The sequence below is a fragment of the Aspergillus undulatus genome (genome assembly GCF_047715775.1).
Source record: "Aspergillus undulatus strain CBS 261.88 unplaced genomic scaffold BDV17scaffold_36, whole genome shotgun sequence".
Lineage (NCBI taxonomy): Eukaryota > Fungi > Ascomycota > Eurotiomycetes > Eurotiales > Aspergillaceae > Aspergillus > Aspergillus undulatus.
Window position 1 is genome coordinate 182,682 of NW_027396640.1, and position 13,500 is coordinate 196,181.

Genomic DNA, 13,500 nt, shown 5'->3' on the forward strand with positions numbered 1-13,500 from the left:
TATGGCACCACTCCGCATCGATCATCTCATCGCGCTCTTGCTTCATTCAAGGTATACCGGTCCTGCTGCCAACATTCGGGTCAATTGAACTCACACAATCGAAGATGAACGCCGCTACCGCTCTCCGGGCCCGCGTGGCCACTTCCTTCGTTGCCCGCCGTGGCTTTTCCACCACCCGCACCCAGCTCGGCAGCCCTTACCACTACGCCGAGGGTCCTCGCTCCAACATCCCCTTCAACCCTCTCACCAAGTACTTCTTCTACAGATACTGGGCTTTCATGAGTTAGTAACCCCAATTAACTGTGATGGTTGGATTGGATGTTTATCGCTGACTCGGTTTCTCCAGTCACCGGATTCGGTGCTCCCTTCGCCATTGCCGGTATGTCCCTGATTATCCCCAGCAGTATCTGGCTATGGTATCTAACGTGCTCTCGTCTTCTAGTCTGGCAAACCTACAAGACCCGCTAAATCCGCTTCCGCGAGTCCCTGGATAGCTGGCAAAAGAGGGAAAGTGTTGCGTGTGTTGGGAGGATTTCCCATATCCTGTATAAATCTAGAGAATTCATTCCGCATTGAACCAGAGAGATCCCCATTAGCCCAGCAATAATAGTGTGTAGTGGTGGTTGATGGTTGTGGTGCAGATAGCATTAGTATATGGATGAAGTCATTGGCTGGTTCTTTTTTGTCGCGAAAATCAAATTCTTTGGGTCCAACTGTTAGATATTCGAGACATCGACGATTCCGCCATAACACAGCTTGGGCAAGATTGATAGAAGCTCCTGCTCCGATGGAGATAATCTCTAAATAATTCATCTACATTTCCTTCGCCCAGCCAATTTTCACTGCGGGCAAAAATACGTTGTTGGTGGCAGTGGGGTAACCACAGACTCAAAAGATGCGCAACTTGAAAAACGTGCGCCTCGCAGAGGTGCGGTTCCAGGATGGACTCCCTCTTACAGCAACAGCTTGGGATACAGCTTCCGACTCTGTCATTTGCACCTTTGGACCGACGCCCACAAACGCGGTCATCGAGCTCCGGAGAAAGCGTCAGGATACTTACTTCTCGGATCCCGTGAGCCCAGAACTCCTCGACACTATTGCTTCTTGGGATGCACCATGTCCGCTGCCACATCTTGAATGTGATCGTGTTCTTTCTTTGCATTATTTCGCCGACACACTCACGGCTTGTCTTGTCCTGGAAGGAGGCGATATTGTCATTGTACGCGAAGAACCCCTCCCCGGCGAGGACAAGATCGAGATTGTGGGTTCAGTCGATGTTGGCATTACAGCTGCCGCCTGGTCGCCAGATGAGGAGCTCCTGGCTCTTACTACTGCTGCAAACACGTTTCTGTACATGACTAGAGAGTTTGAAAATGTTGCCGAGATCAACTTTACTCCGGAAGACCTCAAGGCCTCGCAGCATGTCTCTGTGGGCTGGGGAAAGCGTGAAACCCAGTTCCAGGGCAAGAGAGCCAAAGCTCTCCGGGACCCTACTGTTCCGGAAAAAGTGGATGAGGGAAAGCTCAGCACCAACGACGATAGGAGGACCACTATCAGTTGGCGAGGAGATGGCGCCTATGTTGCGGTGAACAGCGTTGTGGAGGGTATTCGCCGTACAATTAGGGTCTACTCTCGCGAGGGTACCTTGGATAGCGTTAGCGAGCCAGTCGATGGCCTGGAGGGGGCTCTCAGTTGGAGACCGTACGGCAATCTTATCGCAGGTATTCAAAGGCTCGACGATAGGATCGATGTGGTTTTCTTCGAAAGGAACGGCTTGCGGCATGGAGAGTTCACTCTTCGTCTGACCGAAGAGGAGCGATCTACATGGGCGTCCAACATTCGACTGAGCTGGAATGTTGATTCGACAGTACTTGCGGTGCAGTTCAAAGACAGGATTCAGCTCTGGACTTCCGGCAATTATTACTACTACCTGAAGCAGGAAATTCCTGTTGTTGTCGGCTCCGGAAGCTCGCTTGCCTACCAGTGGCACAACGAGAAAGCTCTGAGTTTTGTTGCAGGAGCATCTGGTAGGTTTTGATTTGCAGGGCTACTGAGATCAGCAAGCTGATGCTATGTAGAGTCATTATTGGACGGCGACTATGTCTTCGAAGTATTCCACGGCTCAACAACATCTCCCAATGATGTCGGAGCCGTTGCTGTCCTGGATGGGAGTAAGTATTGCTCATACTATCTCTTTAACGGATTCTTTCAGTTATATCGGGCTCTAACCGTACACAGAAAACCTGAAGTTGACGCCTTTGCGACTATCCGGCGTACCGCCTCCTATGGCCCACAACGAGCTGGCCCTTGATTCAAACGCTATTGATGTGGCATTCAGCAAGACGGGGACAAGAATAGCTGTTCTCATGAATGACCGATTCTCCGTTTATCTGTGGTCCCTAAAATCTCGGCCTGTGCCTGTTCCCATTCTCGAGTCAAGCTACCCACTGTCGGATGAAAGGGACAGCCGCCCTCGTCAGATATCATTCATTAATGATAATGAAGTCTACATCCTTCGAAGCAGAGGACCGAACAGTGCCTGCATTGAGCGGACAACATTGGAGACCCGCGAGACCAAGGTCATTCACGAGGCAGCAGACTCTGAACAGTTGGTTTCGATGTTTTCGAGCCTTGGGCACGACGCCTTGTGGTTTTCTCATGCGCCACAACCTGGCCAGCCAATTTCCTACTCCAACATTGTTATGCCTTCATCGGGTGAGGTCCAGGTCACGCCCTGGGCTCAAAGCCCGGCCGTTGACACATACTGGGCCAAGGCGGTTCAGATATCTGAAGACGAGGTGAGACCCCCGTAAGGAATGCTTTTCTGTCTGCTTGCTAACACCTTGTAGCACGTTTTGATTTCCTTGTCAAGAACTGGCGGTCTGTACGCGAACGAAAAGCTACTCGCAAAGAATTGCACCTCGTTCTTCGTCACCTCATCGCATGTCATCTTCACCACCTCTCTGCATCTTCTCAAGTTCGCCCATCTTACCCGGGCTGAAGGTCAGTATTTGTATTTAGTATTGAGGGGTTTTTTTTTTTTTTTTTTTTAATATATAAACCAGCTAACGCTCTTCGTGTAATAGACATGGAGGTTCCTCCTGATACACCGGAGACGGACGAACGTTGCAGAAGCATCGAACGTGGGTCGCGTCTAGTGACCGTGATGCCTTCAACTTTCATGGTCGTCCTGCAAGCTCTTCGTGGAAATATTGAGACCATATATCCGAGAGCTCTTGTGCTCGCGGGTATCCGAACGTTCATCGACAGGAAAGACTACCGATCTGCATTCCTCACCTGTCGCAGTCAGATGGTCGACATGAACATCATCCATGACTACGCTCCTGAGCAGTTCATGGAAAGCATTACGTTATTCGTGGACCAAGTCAAGAGGGTTGACTTCGTTGACGAGTTCCTCTCTCGCTTGAAGTATGTGATGCTCCAGTAACCCAAAGATGTTTTGCTAACTCCGTTCAGAGAGGAAGATGTCTCGCAAACGCTCTACAAGGATACCCTGAAAGCACTCAAAGTGGAAGTTGCAGCGGAAACTGGTCTTACTGCCTCAGCGAGAAAAAGCAGTAAGGTTAATCGGATTTGTGATGGTTTCCTCGCCGCTCTGGAGAAGCGATCGGACACCAACCTGCACAACCTCATTACTGCGCACGTTTGCAAGCTGCCTCCAGATCTTGAGTCCGGTCTTCAATTAGTAGCACGCTTGAGAGGTCTGTTTTGCTCGTTATCCTGTACTGCCCCGCTGACAAGCACCAGATGAGAGCTCTGAACAAGCAGAGGATGCCGTTGAGCACATGTGCTTCCTGACGGATGCCAACCGGCTTTACGAAACCGCGCTTGGTCTCTACGACCTCGAGCTTACCTTGCTAGTAGCGCAGCAGGCTCAGAGAGTAAGAACATAGCCTAAGAATTTCTAGGCAACATTCTAACAAGCCATAGGACCCTCGCGAATACATACCTTTCTTGAGGAAGCTCCAGCAACTTCCAGAACTTCGACGGCAGTTTGAAATTGACAACTACCTAGGAAGATGGGCGAAGGCTCTTGGACATCTTCATGGACTGGGTGTTCACGATGAACTCCGAGAGTATGTTGTCAAGCATGTGCTATACACGGATGCCATAGGCATCTACAAATACCAGCCCGAGCAACTCCGCGACATCACCCGCCTTTACGCAGACTATCTGTACGAGGAATCCAAGTACAAGGACGCCGGCATTGGTACGACACATCTCCCTCCCCCCAACCCAGTTACAGATATAAAACTAACACTCATAAGCCTACGAATCCCTCTCCCTCTACACAGATGCCTACAAATGCTACCAACTTGCCCACCTCTGGCGCGAATCCCTCTATAACGCAATGCTCGTCCCGCTCGCCCCAGCCGACCTAACCGCGCACGCCCAAACACTCGCAACAACCCTCATAGAAGAAAACAAAGACTACCTCAGCGCCTCCCAAATCCATGCCGACCACTTGCACGATATCCCCACCGCTGCGCGCCTCCTCTGCCGCGGCTCCCGCTTCTCCGACGCATCCCGCCTCCTCACACTGCACGACGTGGCGGCACTTATCCCGGAGATCGTCGACTCCGCCCTCTCAGACGCAATGGGGGCCATGACCGATCTCCTCGCTGACTTCCGCTCGCAGTTGCAAGCTCAAGTCCCCCGCATCGCGGAGCTGCGCGTTCGCCGCATCCAGGACCCCCTCGCTTACTTCGGCGGTGATCCCAGCGGCGCTGCGGACGGCGGCGCAGGCGCGGGCATCGATATCCCTGATAACGTTTCCCTAGCCGCAACAGACGCCTCAACACTGGCGGGTAAATCTATGTTCACGCGATACACGGCCAACACGGCATCCGGGAAGACGACCTCGTCGCGGCAGAGCTCCAAGAACCGGCGCAAGGAAGAGCGCAAGCGCGCGCGTGGCAAAAAGGGCACTGTCTACGAGGAGGAGTACCTTGTTAATAGTGTGCGGAGGCTCATTGAAAGGGTTAGTGGTACTGTGCCTGAGGTGGAGAATCTGGTTGATTCGCTTTTGAGACGGGGAATGAGGGAGCGTGCTGTTGCGGTTGAGAGGGCGATGGGAGATGTGCTTGGGTTGTGTAGGGAGTGTCAGGAGGAGGTTTTTACTGTTGTTGAGAGTAGGAAGGAAGCTGGGGATGGGGAGGAGGGTGGAGAGGGGTTGGGGATGGCTAATGGGGGGTTCAGTTTGCCTGTTGATGCGCCGGCGCCGGTTGGTGGGCAGAGGGTGTTCTGGGAGAGTATTGTATCGACTATGGGAGTGGGGAAGACACAGGAGGCGCCGAAGATCAAGGAGATGAATAAGTCGGCGTTGTTGAATTAGATCGTTGTTTTATTTGGTTAGGAAAAGTTTTAAGGTATTGGAATGAAATGGAATAGAGTATGTTTGATGGATTATGGATGGATAGTGTAGTATGCCTGTCAAAATCTGACCGAGTGAAGCATATATGTAACCGAAACGTTCAGCATCGTGTCGTGCGAGTATCGTGTCAAACGATGCACGGATTGCAATTAAATACCAGTATCCTCGAAATATGTCTGATGCAGCTTGACGGAATCATAAATCGTTTCTTCCTCCTTTATTCACAGGGTAGAGAGGATCTCACCCTTTTCACCAACGAGGTGCTCCTCTACGCTGACCGGCCCCTCACCGACACCAGTCAAAATGACACGGCTCAAACCGGTCTTGAGCAATTCCACAGCGCGAGAGTCCACCTGGTCGAGGGCAACACCCGACTTGACATCCTTCACGGCGTCGTAGAAGGGCCCAGACCATCCCTCAATGGATGTACCAAGAATAGACTTGAAGGTTCCCGCAACGATCTCGGAATCCTTCTCAAGGTAGTAGATGACAGCATTAGGGCCGGCATCGAAAGTGTACGCGCACACAGTACGGCCAGCGATGATGTTGATATCGTGCACAAGTCTAACAGCAGCTCTGGAGACATCGTTCATGTAGAAGATGGGAGGCCAAGAGTCGAGGCAGGTAGCGTGGAAACCGTTCGAGTCACGCATGGTGATCTCCGCGAAAGCAGGGAAGTCACGGTCCTGAATCGCCTTCTCAATGGCGGCCATTCGCGCAGGAACGACGTCCTTTGCGCGGGTTGCGAAAAGCTCGGATGTCACAACCGTCGTCTGCATACCCGTTGTGCTGGGGACGTCCTTCTTCTCTGCACTCACGACAAGAATGAGCGCACGCATGTCAGGCCAGTGGGCCTGCGAAGCAACCTCCTCGGCAAGACTGTCGCTTCCGTCTGCGAGCTCACCAGCGCGCCAGGCGACGTAACCTCCCTGCAGAGAGCGACAGGCCGAGCCAGACCCTTGACGAGCAATGCGACTAAGTTCCGTCGGCGACTGAGGCAGCTTGTAGAGATCAGCCACGGCGCGAACCAAGGCTGCGAAACCAGCAGCCGAACTGGCAAGACCCGCGGCGGTAGGGAAGTTGTTCTCGGAAACGATCCTTAAGGGGAGGGTGGAAAGTTTGGGCAAAGACGAGTTGGCGTCCTCGAGCTCTTTCCGGTGAGTCCGTAGGCTAGCGAGACAGGCCAGTGTGCGCTTGGACGACTGGATGTCCTGTGGTTTGCCATTGAGCGTGAGCTCGTCGGCGGCGGGGTAGGCGGCAGAACATGAGGCAGTAGTGAGGGTACGAAGAGAGCGCTGCGATAGGGTGACGGAGAGCGAAGAGTTCGTTGGGAGGTTTAGAGTGGCATCACGTTTTCCCCAGTACCTAAGCAGCGAGCATGAGCCAGAGTTCTGTGCAACAATGCAGGCTCGGTTTTCGAGGGTGGGGTGTCGGACTTACTTGATCACGGCGATGTTGACAGGGGCAGTGGTGGTGGCCCGGAAGACGGGGCTCTCAGAAGCAGCCATTGTGATGAGCGGCAGAAAATATTCGGTCTGTTTGAGAAAGAAGAATTGAAGCAAGGAGAGAAATCAGCAAGTCCCAGAGAAGGGGACGAGGGGGCACGGGGAGCACAAAAGGAAATATAGTTGCATCGCTAGTCGCTGTCGGAGTAAATCCATCGGCGCCCAAGGGCGGTGAGCACCGCCAGAATCTACAGTTACTCCGGCTGCTCTCTTTTCCGTATTACCAAGCAGCTTTCCTCGCCTCGCAAACCACCAACTGACCGTCGCATTGCTTCGTTCTCGCTCTCCTCATATTTTCGCATATATTATAGTACGCTAGAGTCCCAATGGGTGCCGGCGCCAGCACTCCGAGCACCCAATCTCCCTCCGCCCCGGCGGCCACATGCCCGGTTGATCACAAGACTCGCGAGGCATGGCTGCAGCAACATAAACCCGGCGATGCACCGCATTCAGTACCGCCGAACGGCGAAAAAGCAAAGACGAAACAGCAGCGACCGCTCTCCGAAGACCGCGAAGTCAGCAGCATACCGCGAGCCCTAGTCGACTCAAATGAACAACCGCCTTCCGAGTGTCCCGCTCACAAACAATCCTCACCATATTCCTCATCACCGATTGCGTCGCACGGCGTACCCTCAAATGCAGAATCCGAGACTGGCCATGACAAGGCGTCAGGGAACTGGATCTACCCCTCTGAGCGACAATTCTTCGAAGCCCTAATGCGTAAGGGCAATGCGCCAAACTCGGTCGGCTCAACGTCAGAACTAGCCACGACAGTAGCGTCCATTATTCCAATTCACAACGCGGTTAACGAGCGCGCATGGCAGCAAATTTTGGAATGGGAGAAGAGTGCACCTAGCTCAGATCCTGGGAGCAAGAAGTGCGGCGGGCCGAAGTTGTACTCGTTTCGCGGACTGGGTTCCGAGTCCGAATTCCTGAGTCCCAGGGCGCGCATGAATAATCTCCTGGGGTACCAACTCCCGTTCGATCGACATGACTGGGTTGTCGAGCGATGTGGTGGAGAGCGCATCGAGTACGTGATTGATTTCTACCAGGGGAAGTCAATTAGCGGCAGCAATGGCAATGGTTTGACCGCCAATGCTGGATCCGGAAAACTCAGCTTCTACCTTGATGTGAGGCCGAAGCTGAATTCCTGGGAGGGGTGTATGATGAGGTTCAGACGATTCTCAGGGCTATGAGGGATGATGCACTCCACTTTTTTCTTCTCTCTTTCTGCCATGAACTTAGAAGCAGGAGTTAGGACACGGGTTGGGTTATCCGATTGTATCATACTTGTATAACACCGAAGCTATGTATAATACAACCAGTCATAGACGAACGCAACATCACATTTTAGCGACATAGTAAGACATGAGGGACCAAATAGTCTCGAAATCGTTCATGTCTCACAGTCAGAAAGAAAAGAGCAGATAGCTCCATGATGTTGAATATGGATGTCCTGCCAAAGAAAATGAAAGAAATAGAAGGGACATGAAAACACAAGAGAGCCGGCAACATGTTGAAACCATCATCTGTCCCAGTGCACAAAAAGACCAGATGTAGATGATATCCAGATGCCAAATGGATCATCAACCTAGCCAAAGCACGGGCAGGAAAGATCCGATCCCCCTCCGTGAGACTAGCCAACCCTTCTTATCACCCCCATCATAATGCCCCTCATCAGCATGACGAACCTCAACCCTCCACTTATCAGGGTGATTAACAACACCACCGGCAACCTTCATCCCATCTTGCTCTTCTCGCAATCGCGAAGAATCACCTCGGCTCCCTTACGGATATGCTCAACGAGCATGGTGCGGCTGTTGCCGTCCTATATTCGATGCAAGGGTACAAGTTAGGGCTTCGAATGCAATTTGACTAACAGCGAGTTAGGTCAATCGGGTCAGAGGGAGCTACTCACATCATTGCACCAGTAATAACCGTGTCCTTGTGGTAGATCTTCGTGCAGGCGCGCAGGGCAAGGATCGAACCTGGCGGGTACAACTCGGGGAGTGTAGGAGGGTAGGTTTCGGCATAGAGCATGTATTCGACACCGTCTTTGACACCGTCTGTGGGGCTCCGAGGTCCGGGTTATAGCAGTGCACGTCATGCTGTTATTAGGTGAGTAAGTTATAGTGTAGGACTCATGGGTCCTTGTGTAGGGGAAGAACGTACGCCAGCAACCATAGCTGAGAGGGGAGCAGCCAGAAGAGAGACGGTGATGGGACGTATGTTGGAGAGGGTTCCGGGATAGATTGAAGACTTGGGGCGACTGCTTGGTAGTGGAATTGTCGGTTGAGGGTTTCAAGGGCTTGGTGCACGAGTCGGAAGGCCTTGGGAGAGAAGGGCAGAGGAACAGAAGGCTTGTGGAAATGCAATCGGGGAACAAAGCATTGTTCCAGCGAGCGAAGGCATTCTATTTATCCTTCAAGAAAGCTCGCTTAGAAGGCTCATTTTCGAATAATCAAGCATGTGTATTCTGGTGAAGAAAGATGAGTGATCGGCATATATAGAACTGTGAACTGCATATACCCTATATAGCCAGTAAGCATCAATGAAACAGGGCTTGCACACAGGCGCCCACTGATGGATCATGAAGAAACAAGGTAAGAAATGCAAATAGAATGTTCTCGCCAACGCCTGAGTCATATAAGAATCATGAGTATGCCATAAGCCATAACAACAGTGAAGCAAGACAATACATAGACTGTACAGGGGAGGATATCATGAAGACAAAGAGAAATCTGGAACATTAAGTGATATGAGGGGCACATAAACAGAGAACGCTTATCCGAGAACAGCCGCAAGAATAATGATAGTCAGAATGACGGCAAGAATGATGAGCAGACAGCAGGCTTTGTTCCTGGCGTTCTTCTGGTACCTGCTAGCGCTGCGGAGCTCAACGTTTGCACCCCGAGTATCGGTATGAACATTCTCAACGTTGCCGCTGATAGTGTCCAGCTGCTCACCCTGCTCGTGGACGATATGGGCGACATCCCGAAAGAGTTCGTTGAGCTCGCCGACACTCTGTTCGATGTTGCGGATCTCAGTCTCGCGCTCGATGATCAGAGCTTCTTGGAAGTCGACTTCATCTTGATTCGCAAGGCGAGGCTGCTCTTCGAGTAGCTGGCCCTGTTGCTGAGCGCCGCCCTCCGTCGGGTGTTCTGCCTCATCTACAGCACTGCGCGCAGCGACTGCAGACGCACGTTGCTTCTCTAGAGCCCGTCGCTGAACCGTCTGGAACTCTTCGAGGGTAGCCTTGAACTCCGTTGATAACTTCGACTGCGTCCACTTTTGCGAAGGCTATCATATGCATGTTAGCCTGGGCTTCTAGCTTCTAGAAATATGGAGGCCTACATTGACGTCTTCCCAGGTCTGGACCTTCTTGATTCCCTCACCAACATCCCGGAATCCCTCACGGGTCTGCTCGAGGAGACTGTGTACTCGTTCTCGCACTCGTTCAGTATCGCGCTTCGTCCCAAGAAGAGCAACTTGGTCTGATAGGCGGGTAATATTTGAGGTCAACGTGAATAAACGGTCTGAAAGCGACTCGGTCAACCGCTGGAATTCGGGATCATCATGGTACTGCGGGTCATCCGAGCGACGGTATGTGGTCGGCTGAGACTCTAGGAAATTCGCACGATCGAAAGACATGCTGCGGCGAGAAAAAGCGACAGATGGATCAACGAAAGTGAGGTATTCGGGCGGTCGACCGGGTTGGAGAGAAGTAACTAAGTCGCAGTTGCCTGCAAGTCGTTGGAGCAGCTCAGATCACATGACATGACGTGAGGTGCAAGCAGCAGCCGTACCACGTGACCATCGGGGCCGGTGTGTTTTGTTTGCAGTCTGATACCTAAAAAAAAGCTCCATTATTACTACTATCGCCAGCCCTCGACTCGACGCTGAACTCGCCTCTAATCCGCCGGGCGCGGTGCTCTATGACCCAATTGCCTATCTGACCATGCTGTGACATTTTCAGTGATTTCGATTTTGCAAGTCATCTCATCTCAGCACCATGGCCGCAAAGTCTCGCCCGTACAGGCGCATCCTCACGTCTACGCTGCATCGAAGATTTGTTCATGCTTCCGCATTATCAATTCTGGTTTGCTACGTGGTCTCGGTCTTGATCGGTGATAAGTCTTCGCGTGAGTGCCTAAGTTCTCTGATTGAACCGCATCTTCGACATTTCGCGCGCAGGATAGCTGATCAATGCTCGAACTATAGTCTTCTGGGCTTTGTTCCCAATTGGATCATGTGGCATTCGCACCATTCTTCTCTTCATATCTCCCCTCGCCATCTTTGTCCTGCGGGTCGGCCAGATGCACATCGGCTCGAGAACGACAGGTTCCCCGATCCAGACCTTCAAGTACCTTTTCCCACTTCACGTCCTCCAGACCTTCGGGTGGTACATCTTCTCTGCGTGGTGGTTCAGTGAAGTGTACAAGTGGTCCTCGCCAGTTAGCGCACACTTGGAATGGGTGAAGCGGGGCAGGTATGTCGTGAATGCTCGGATCGATTTGGCTGAGATTAAGCTAACGAGAAGTAGCCCTCATGAGCGAGCAACTCTCAACGAAAGACCCATTTACATCTATACATACCACCTTCTCTTAGCAGTCGCGCAGTCGGTGGCTCACCTCTACCACGACTACGATCGCATTCCCGTCACTGTCGCGAAACATTCCGCTGACAGTACGGACGAGAAGACAAATTCGACGCAGTCGATTTCACAGCGTATTCAGGCGGGACTGCCGCAAATTCTAAAAGACGGCCTCGTGAGGAGTACGATCGTTGCAGCTATCTGCCCGATCGCATACGTCTTCTTCCTCAGACGCCGAGCATGGGGTTACACGATGTCCATGGCGAAATTATTCTGGGACTTTCCTAGGTCTGCCGCGGACCCCCCGGGACTCATCCTGCCAGTCAGACCGCTCCTTATCGGGCGGACCATATTCTCGGGTGCTCTTCTAGTTGTATGCTGGCAGACCACCAATTTGTTTTTCTCTATGTTCCTCAGCCAAGAACCTCTGAAGCGGGGCCAGCCATTGACTGCAGAGGCCAAAGACCCCAACGGAAGCCTGCTGAATGGATTGAAGGCAAAGAAGGAGACTGTTCGCGCATATGCATTCTGGGAGTTGCGCTTCATCAGTCAACAGTTCCCTGACAGACGAAAGGCGATCTTCAACGACATCGACCGTGATGGTGGTTCAGCTTGGACCCAGATTCTGCAGTCGGCCACAGAGGTTATCACAGGCATCTCAACCCGCATCAATGAGCAGAGTTCGCTTCCTGCGGGCTCCAAGCCGTCACCAGCCGAGGCCAAACCCGACCCTGTTCTTCACAACTTGCCGCGGTTGACCGACCCAGTTAAAGAAGGCAACATCTTCGCCGCCTCCCCCAAATCCGCCACAACACAGAGCAAACTCGGGGATGGTTTCAGCAGCACCCTAAGATCTCCAGGCGAATCCCCAGACTGGACACCCAAAGCCCGAGCACGAGCCCGCGATGTCTTCGATCGCGCCTCCTCCGCAGTCCTCAGCCCCGAACGCAAACAAAGACTCCTCGCTTCATCCCAGGACCTCAAACTGCTCACTGGCGCCGCACCCAGTAAACCCCAAAACATCCACCCCTTCCTCGCTAACCTCCTCCGCTCCCCCATCGGCTCTCTTATACGCCAACCCTACGCCCGCCGCCTCTCAGCCATCGTCCTGGGATCCCCCACCGCCTCCCTATCCTCCATCACTAACGCCATCGTATCCCTCACCCGCCTCCTTATCGCCTCCCTCAACGAAGACCCCTACGGCAAAGTCCAGGCCGACGTTCCCGCTATCGTCCGCCTCTTCACCGAAACCACCGTCACCCTCGAAACATACGCCCATACCGGTCTAGACGTCCACTGGACGGACGCGGCGTTCCCGCCATCGAGTAATCCCGCTGCGCAGGCCGCTGCGCGACGAGTACCGGATGTCGAACTCGTAACTGAGTCCTTGAAGTCTTCCCTTAAGAACTTGCTTGATGCGTTCAGTCCATATTATAGGGATATTGGACTTGTTGGGAAGGATTTGAGGCTGGCGAGGGAGGCTGCGGGTGTTGAGGAGTGAAGGAAGGAAGGAGAGAGCCAGTACCTACCTAGGTTTCCACATCTATTTGGGTCATTTTCTGGTATATCTACATCTAGGATACTGAAAGTGACTTTGACGATTCCTCCTTCTACCGGGAAAAGGCCACGAGGCGTCCCTATTGTCTGTCATGTTATTGCGCATTTATCCGGCGTTGTTTTATCTGCCTCGGGCTCGGAGAGCCGGAGTACCTATTAGATTTATACTAGTAGCCACTTTATGACACTTAGGTGAAATGGAAGAATGATAAAGTATACATCATTTCAATTGATTTTGAATTGTTTTTGCTAACCTTGCATTTGAGTTGACGAGTCTTTTCGAATGCCAACTCCCGTTCATCCATGCAGATGTGTCTATATACAATATAATCATAATCCCAAAAGTCCAAATCCACCCATCGAAAGAAGAAAAGAGAAAGAAAACCATGTACAAAGAAAGTACCGTGGTACCCAGAACAAATAACAACCGAACAGAACCCAGTATAATA

General features: G+C 52.2%; 7 protein-coding genes across 7 annotated transcripts; 4 read left to right on the top strand and 3 right to left on the bottom strand.

Annotated features, from left to right (window-relative positions):
- Window positions 1–24: 24 nt before the first annotated feature.
- BDV17DRAFT_267705 (cytochrome c oxidase VIIc family protein) lies at window positions 25–738 on the top strand. Its single transcript, XM_073758400.1, has 4 exons — window positions 25–51; window positions 105–282; window positions 347–379; window positions 443–738. The coding sequence occupies exons 2-4, from the start codon at window positions 105–107 to the stop codon at window positions 466–468; spliced, it is 237 nt and encodes a 78-aa protein (XP_073614016.1). The 5' UTR covers window positions 25–51; the 3' UTR covers window positions 469–738.
- Window positions 592–5,356, top strand: BDV17DRAFT_299252 (Elongator subunit IKI3; the record flags this gene model as incomplete). Its single annotated transcript, XM_073763839.1, has 9 exons — window positions 592–2,027; window positions 2,079–2,171; window positions 2,239–2,798; window positions 2,850–3,003; window positions 3,087–3,429; window positions 3,478–3,722; window positions 3,769–3,902; window positions 3,952–4,231; window positions 4,290–5,356. The coding sequence occupies exons 1-9, from the start codon at window positions 896–898 to the stop codon at window positions 5,354–5,356; spliced, it is 4,008 nt and encodes a 1,335-aa protein (XP_073614017.1). The 5' UTR covers window positions 592–895.
- Window positions 5,357–5,414: 58 nt separating this feature from the next.
- On the bottom strand, window positions 5,415–7,141 carry mvd1 (diphosphomevalonate decarboxylase MVD1). Its single transcript, XM_073758401.1, has 2 exons — window positions 6,836–7,141; window positions 5,415–6,760 (listed from the first exon to the last, which is right to left on the bottom strand). Exons 1-2 carry the CDS (start codon window positions 6,901–6,903, stop codon window positions 5,617–5,619), a joined length of 1,212 nt encoding a protein of 403 aa, XP_073614018.1. The 5' UTR covers window positions 6,904–7,141; the 3' UTR covers window positions 5,415–5,616.
- Window positions 7,142–7,150: 9 nt separating this feature from the next.
- Window positions 7,151–8,367, top strand: BDV17DRAFT_133613 (cytochrome c1 heme lyase CYT2). Its single transcript, XM_073754180.1, has one exon. It carries the CDS (start codon window positions 7,227–7,229, stop codon window positions 8,094–8,096), a length of 870 nt encoding a protein of 289 aa, XP_073614019.1. The 5' UTR covers window positions 7,151–7,226; the 3' UTR covers window positions 8,097–8,367.
- On the bottom strand, window positions 8,174–8,643 carry BDV17DRAFT_133607 (uncharacterized protein). Its single transcript, XM_073754179.1, has one exon. The coding sequence runs from the start codon at window positions 8,485–8,487 to the stop codon at window positions 8,251–8,253; it is 237 nt and encodes a 78-aa protein (XP_073614020.1). The 5' UTR covers window positions 8,488–8,643; the 3' UTR covers window positions 8,174–8,250.
- Window positions 8,644–9,684: 1,041 nt separating this feature from the next.
- On the bottom strand, window positions 9,685–10,551 carry BDV17DRAFT_292856 (SNAP receptor PEP12; the record flags this gene model as incomplete). Its single annotated transcript, XM_073762455.1, has 2 exons — window positions 9,685–10,200; window positions 10,255–10,551. 2 exons carry the CDS (start codon window positions 10,549–10,551, stop codon window positions 9,685–9,687), a joined length of 813 nt encoding a protein of 270 aa, XP_073614021.1.
- A 236-nt stretch (window positions 10,552–10,787) lies between these two features.
- Window positions 10,788–13,241, top strand: BDV17DRAFT_267714 (nucleoporin NDC1). The gene is made up of 3 exons (XM_073758402.1): window positions 10,788–11,042; window positions 11,122–11,389; window positions 11,444–13,241. Exons 1-3 carry the CDS (start codon window positions 10,913–10,915, stop codon window positions 12,993–12,995), a joined length of 1,950 nt encoding a protein of 649 aa, XP_073614022.1. The 5' UTR covers window positions 10,788–10,912; the 3' UTR covers window positions 12,996–13,241.
- The last annotated feature ends 259 nt before the right edge of the window (window positions 13,242–13,500 follow it).

Bases quoted from the DNA above. Each gene is read 5' to 3' on its own strand.
- BDV17DRAFT_267705 (XM_073758400.1), top strand. From the start codon at position 105: ATGAACGCCGCTACCGCTCTCCGGGCCCGCGTGGCCACTTCCTTCGTT. The intron at 283-346 runs GTTAGTAACCCC...CGGTTTCTCCAG, and splicing joins CAGATACTGGGCTTTCATGA to TCACCGGATTCGGTGCTCCC. The intron at 380-442 runs GTATGTCCCTGA...CTCGTCTTCTAG, and splicing joins TGCTCCCTTCGCCATTGCCG to TCTGGCAAACCTACAAGACC.
- BDV17DRAFT_133607 (XM_073754179.1), bottom strand. From the start codon at position 8,487: ATGATCCATTTGGCATCTGGATATCATCTACATCTGGTCTTTTTGTGC.
- mvd1 (XM_073758401.1), bottom strand. From the start codon at position 6,903: ATGGCTGCTTCTGAGAGCCCCGTCTTCCGGGCCACCACCACTGCCCCT. The intron at 6,761-6,835 runs GTAAGTCCGACA...CTCGCTGCTTAG, and splicing joins GTCAACATCGCCGTGATCAA to GTACTGGGGAAAACGTGATG.
- BDV17DRAFT_267714 (XM_073758402.1), top strand. From the start codon at position 10,913: ATGGCCGCAAAGTCTCGCCCGTACAGGCGCATCCTCACGTCTACGCTG. The intron at 11,043-11,121 runs GTGAGTGCCTAA...CTCGAACTATAG, and splicing joins GATCGGTGATAAGTCTTCGC to TCTTCTGGGCTTTGTTCCCA. The intron at 11,390-11,443 runs GTATGTCGTGAA...AACGAGAAGTAG, and splicing joins GAATGGGTGAAGCGGGGCAG to CCCTCATGAGCGAGCAACTC.
- BDV17DRAFT_133613 (XM_073754180.1), top strand. From the start codon at position 7,227: ATGGGTGCCGGCGCCAGCACTCCGAGCACCCAATCTCCCTCCGCCCCG.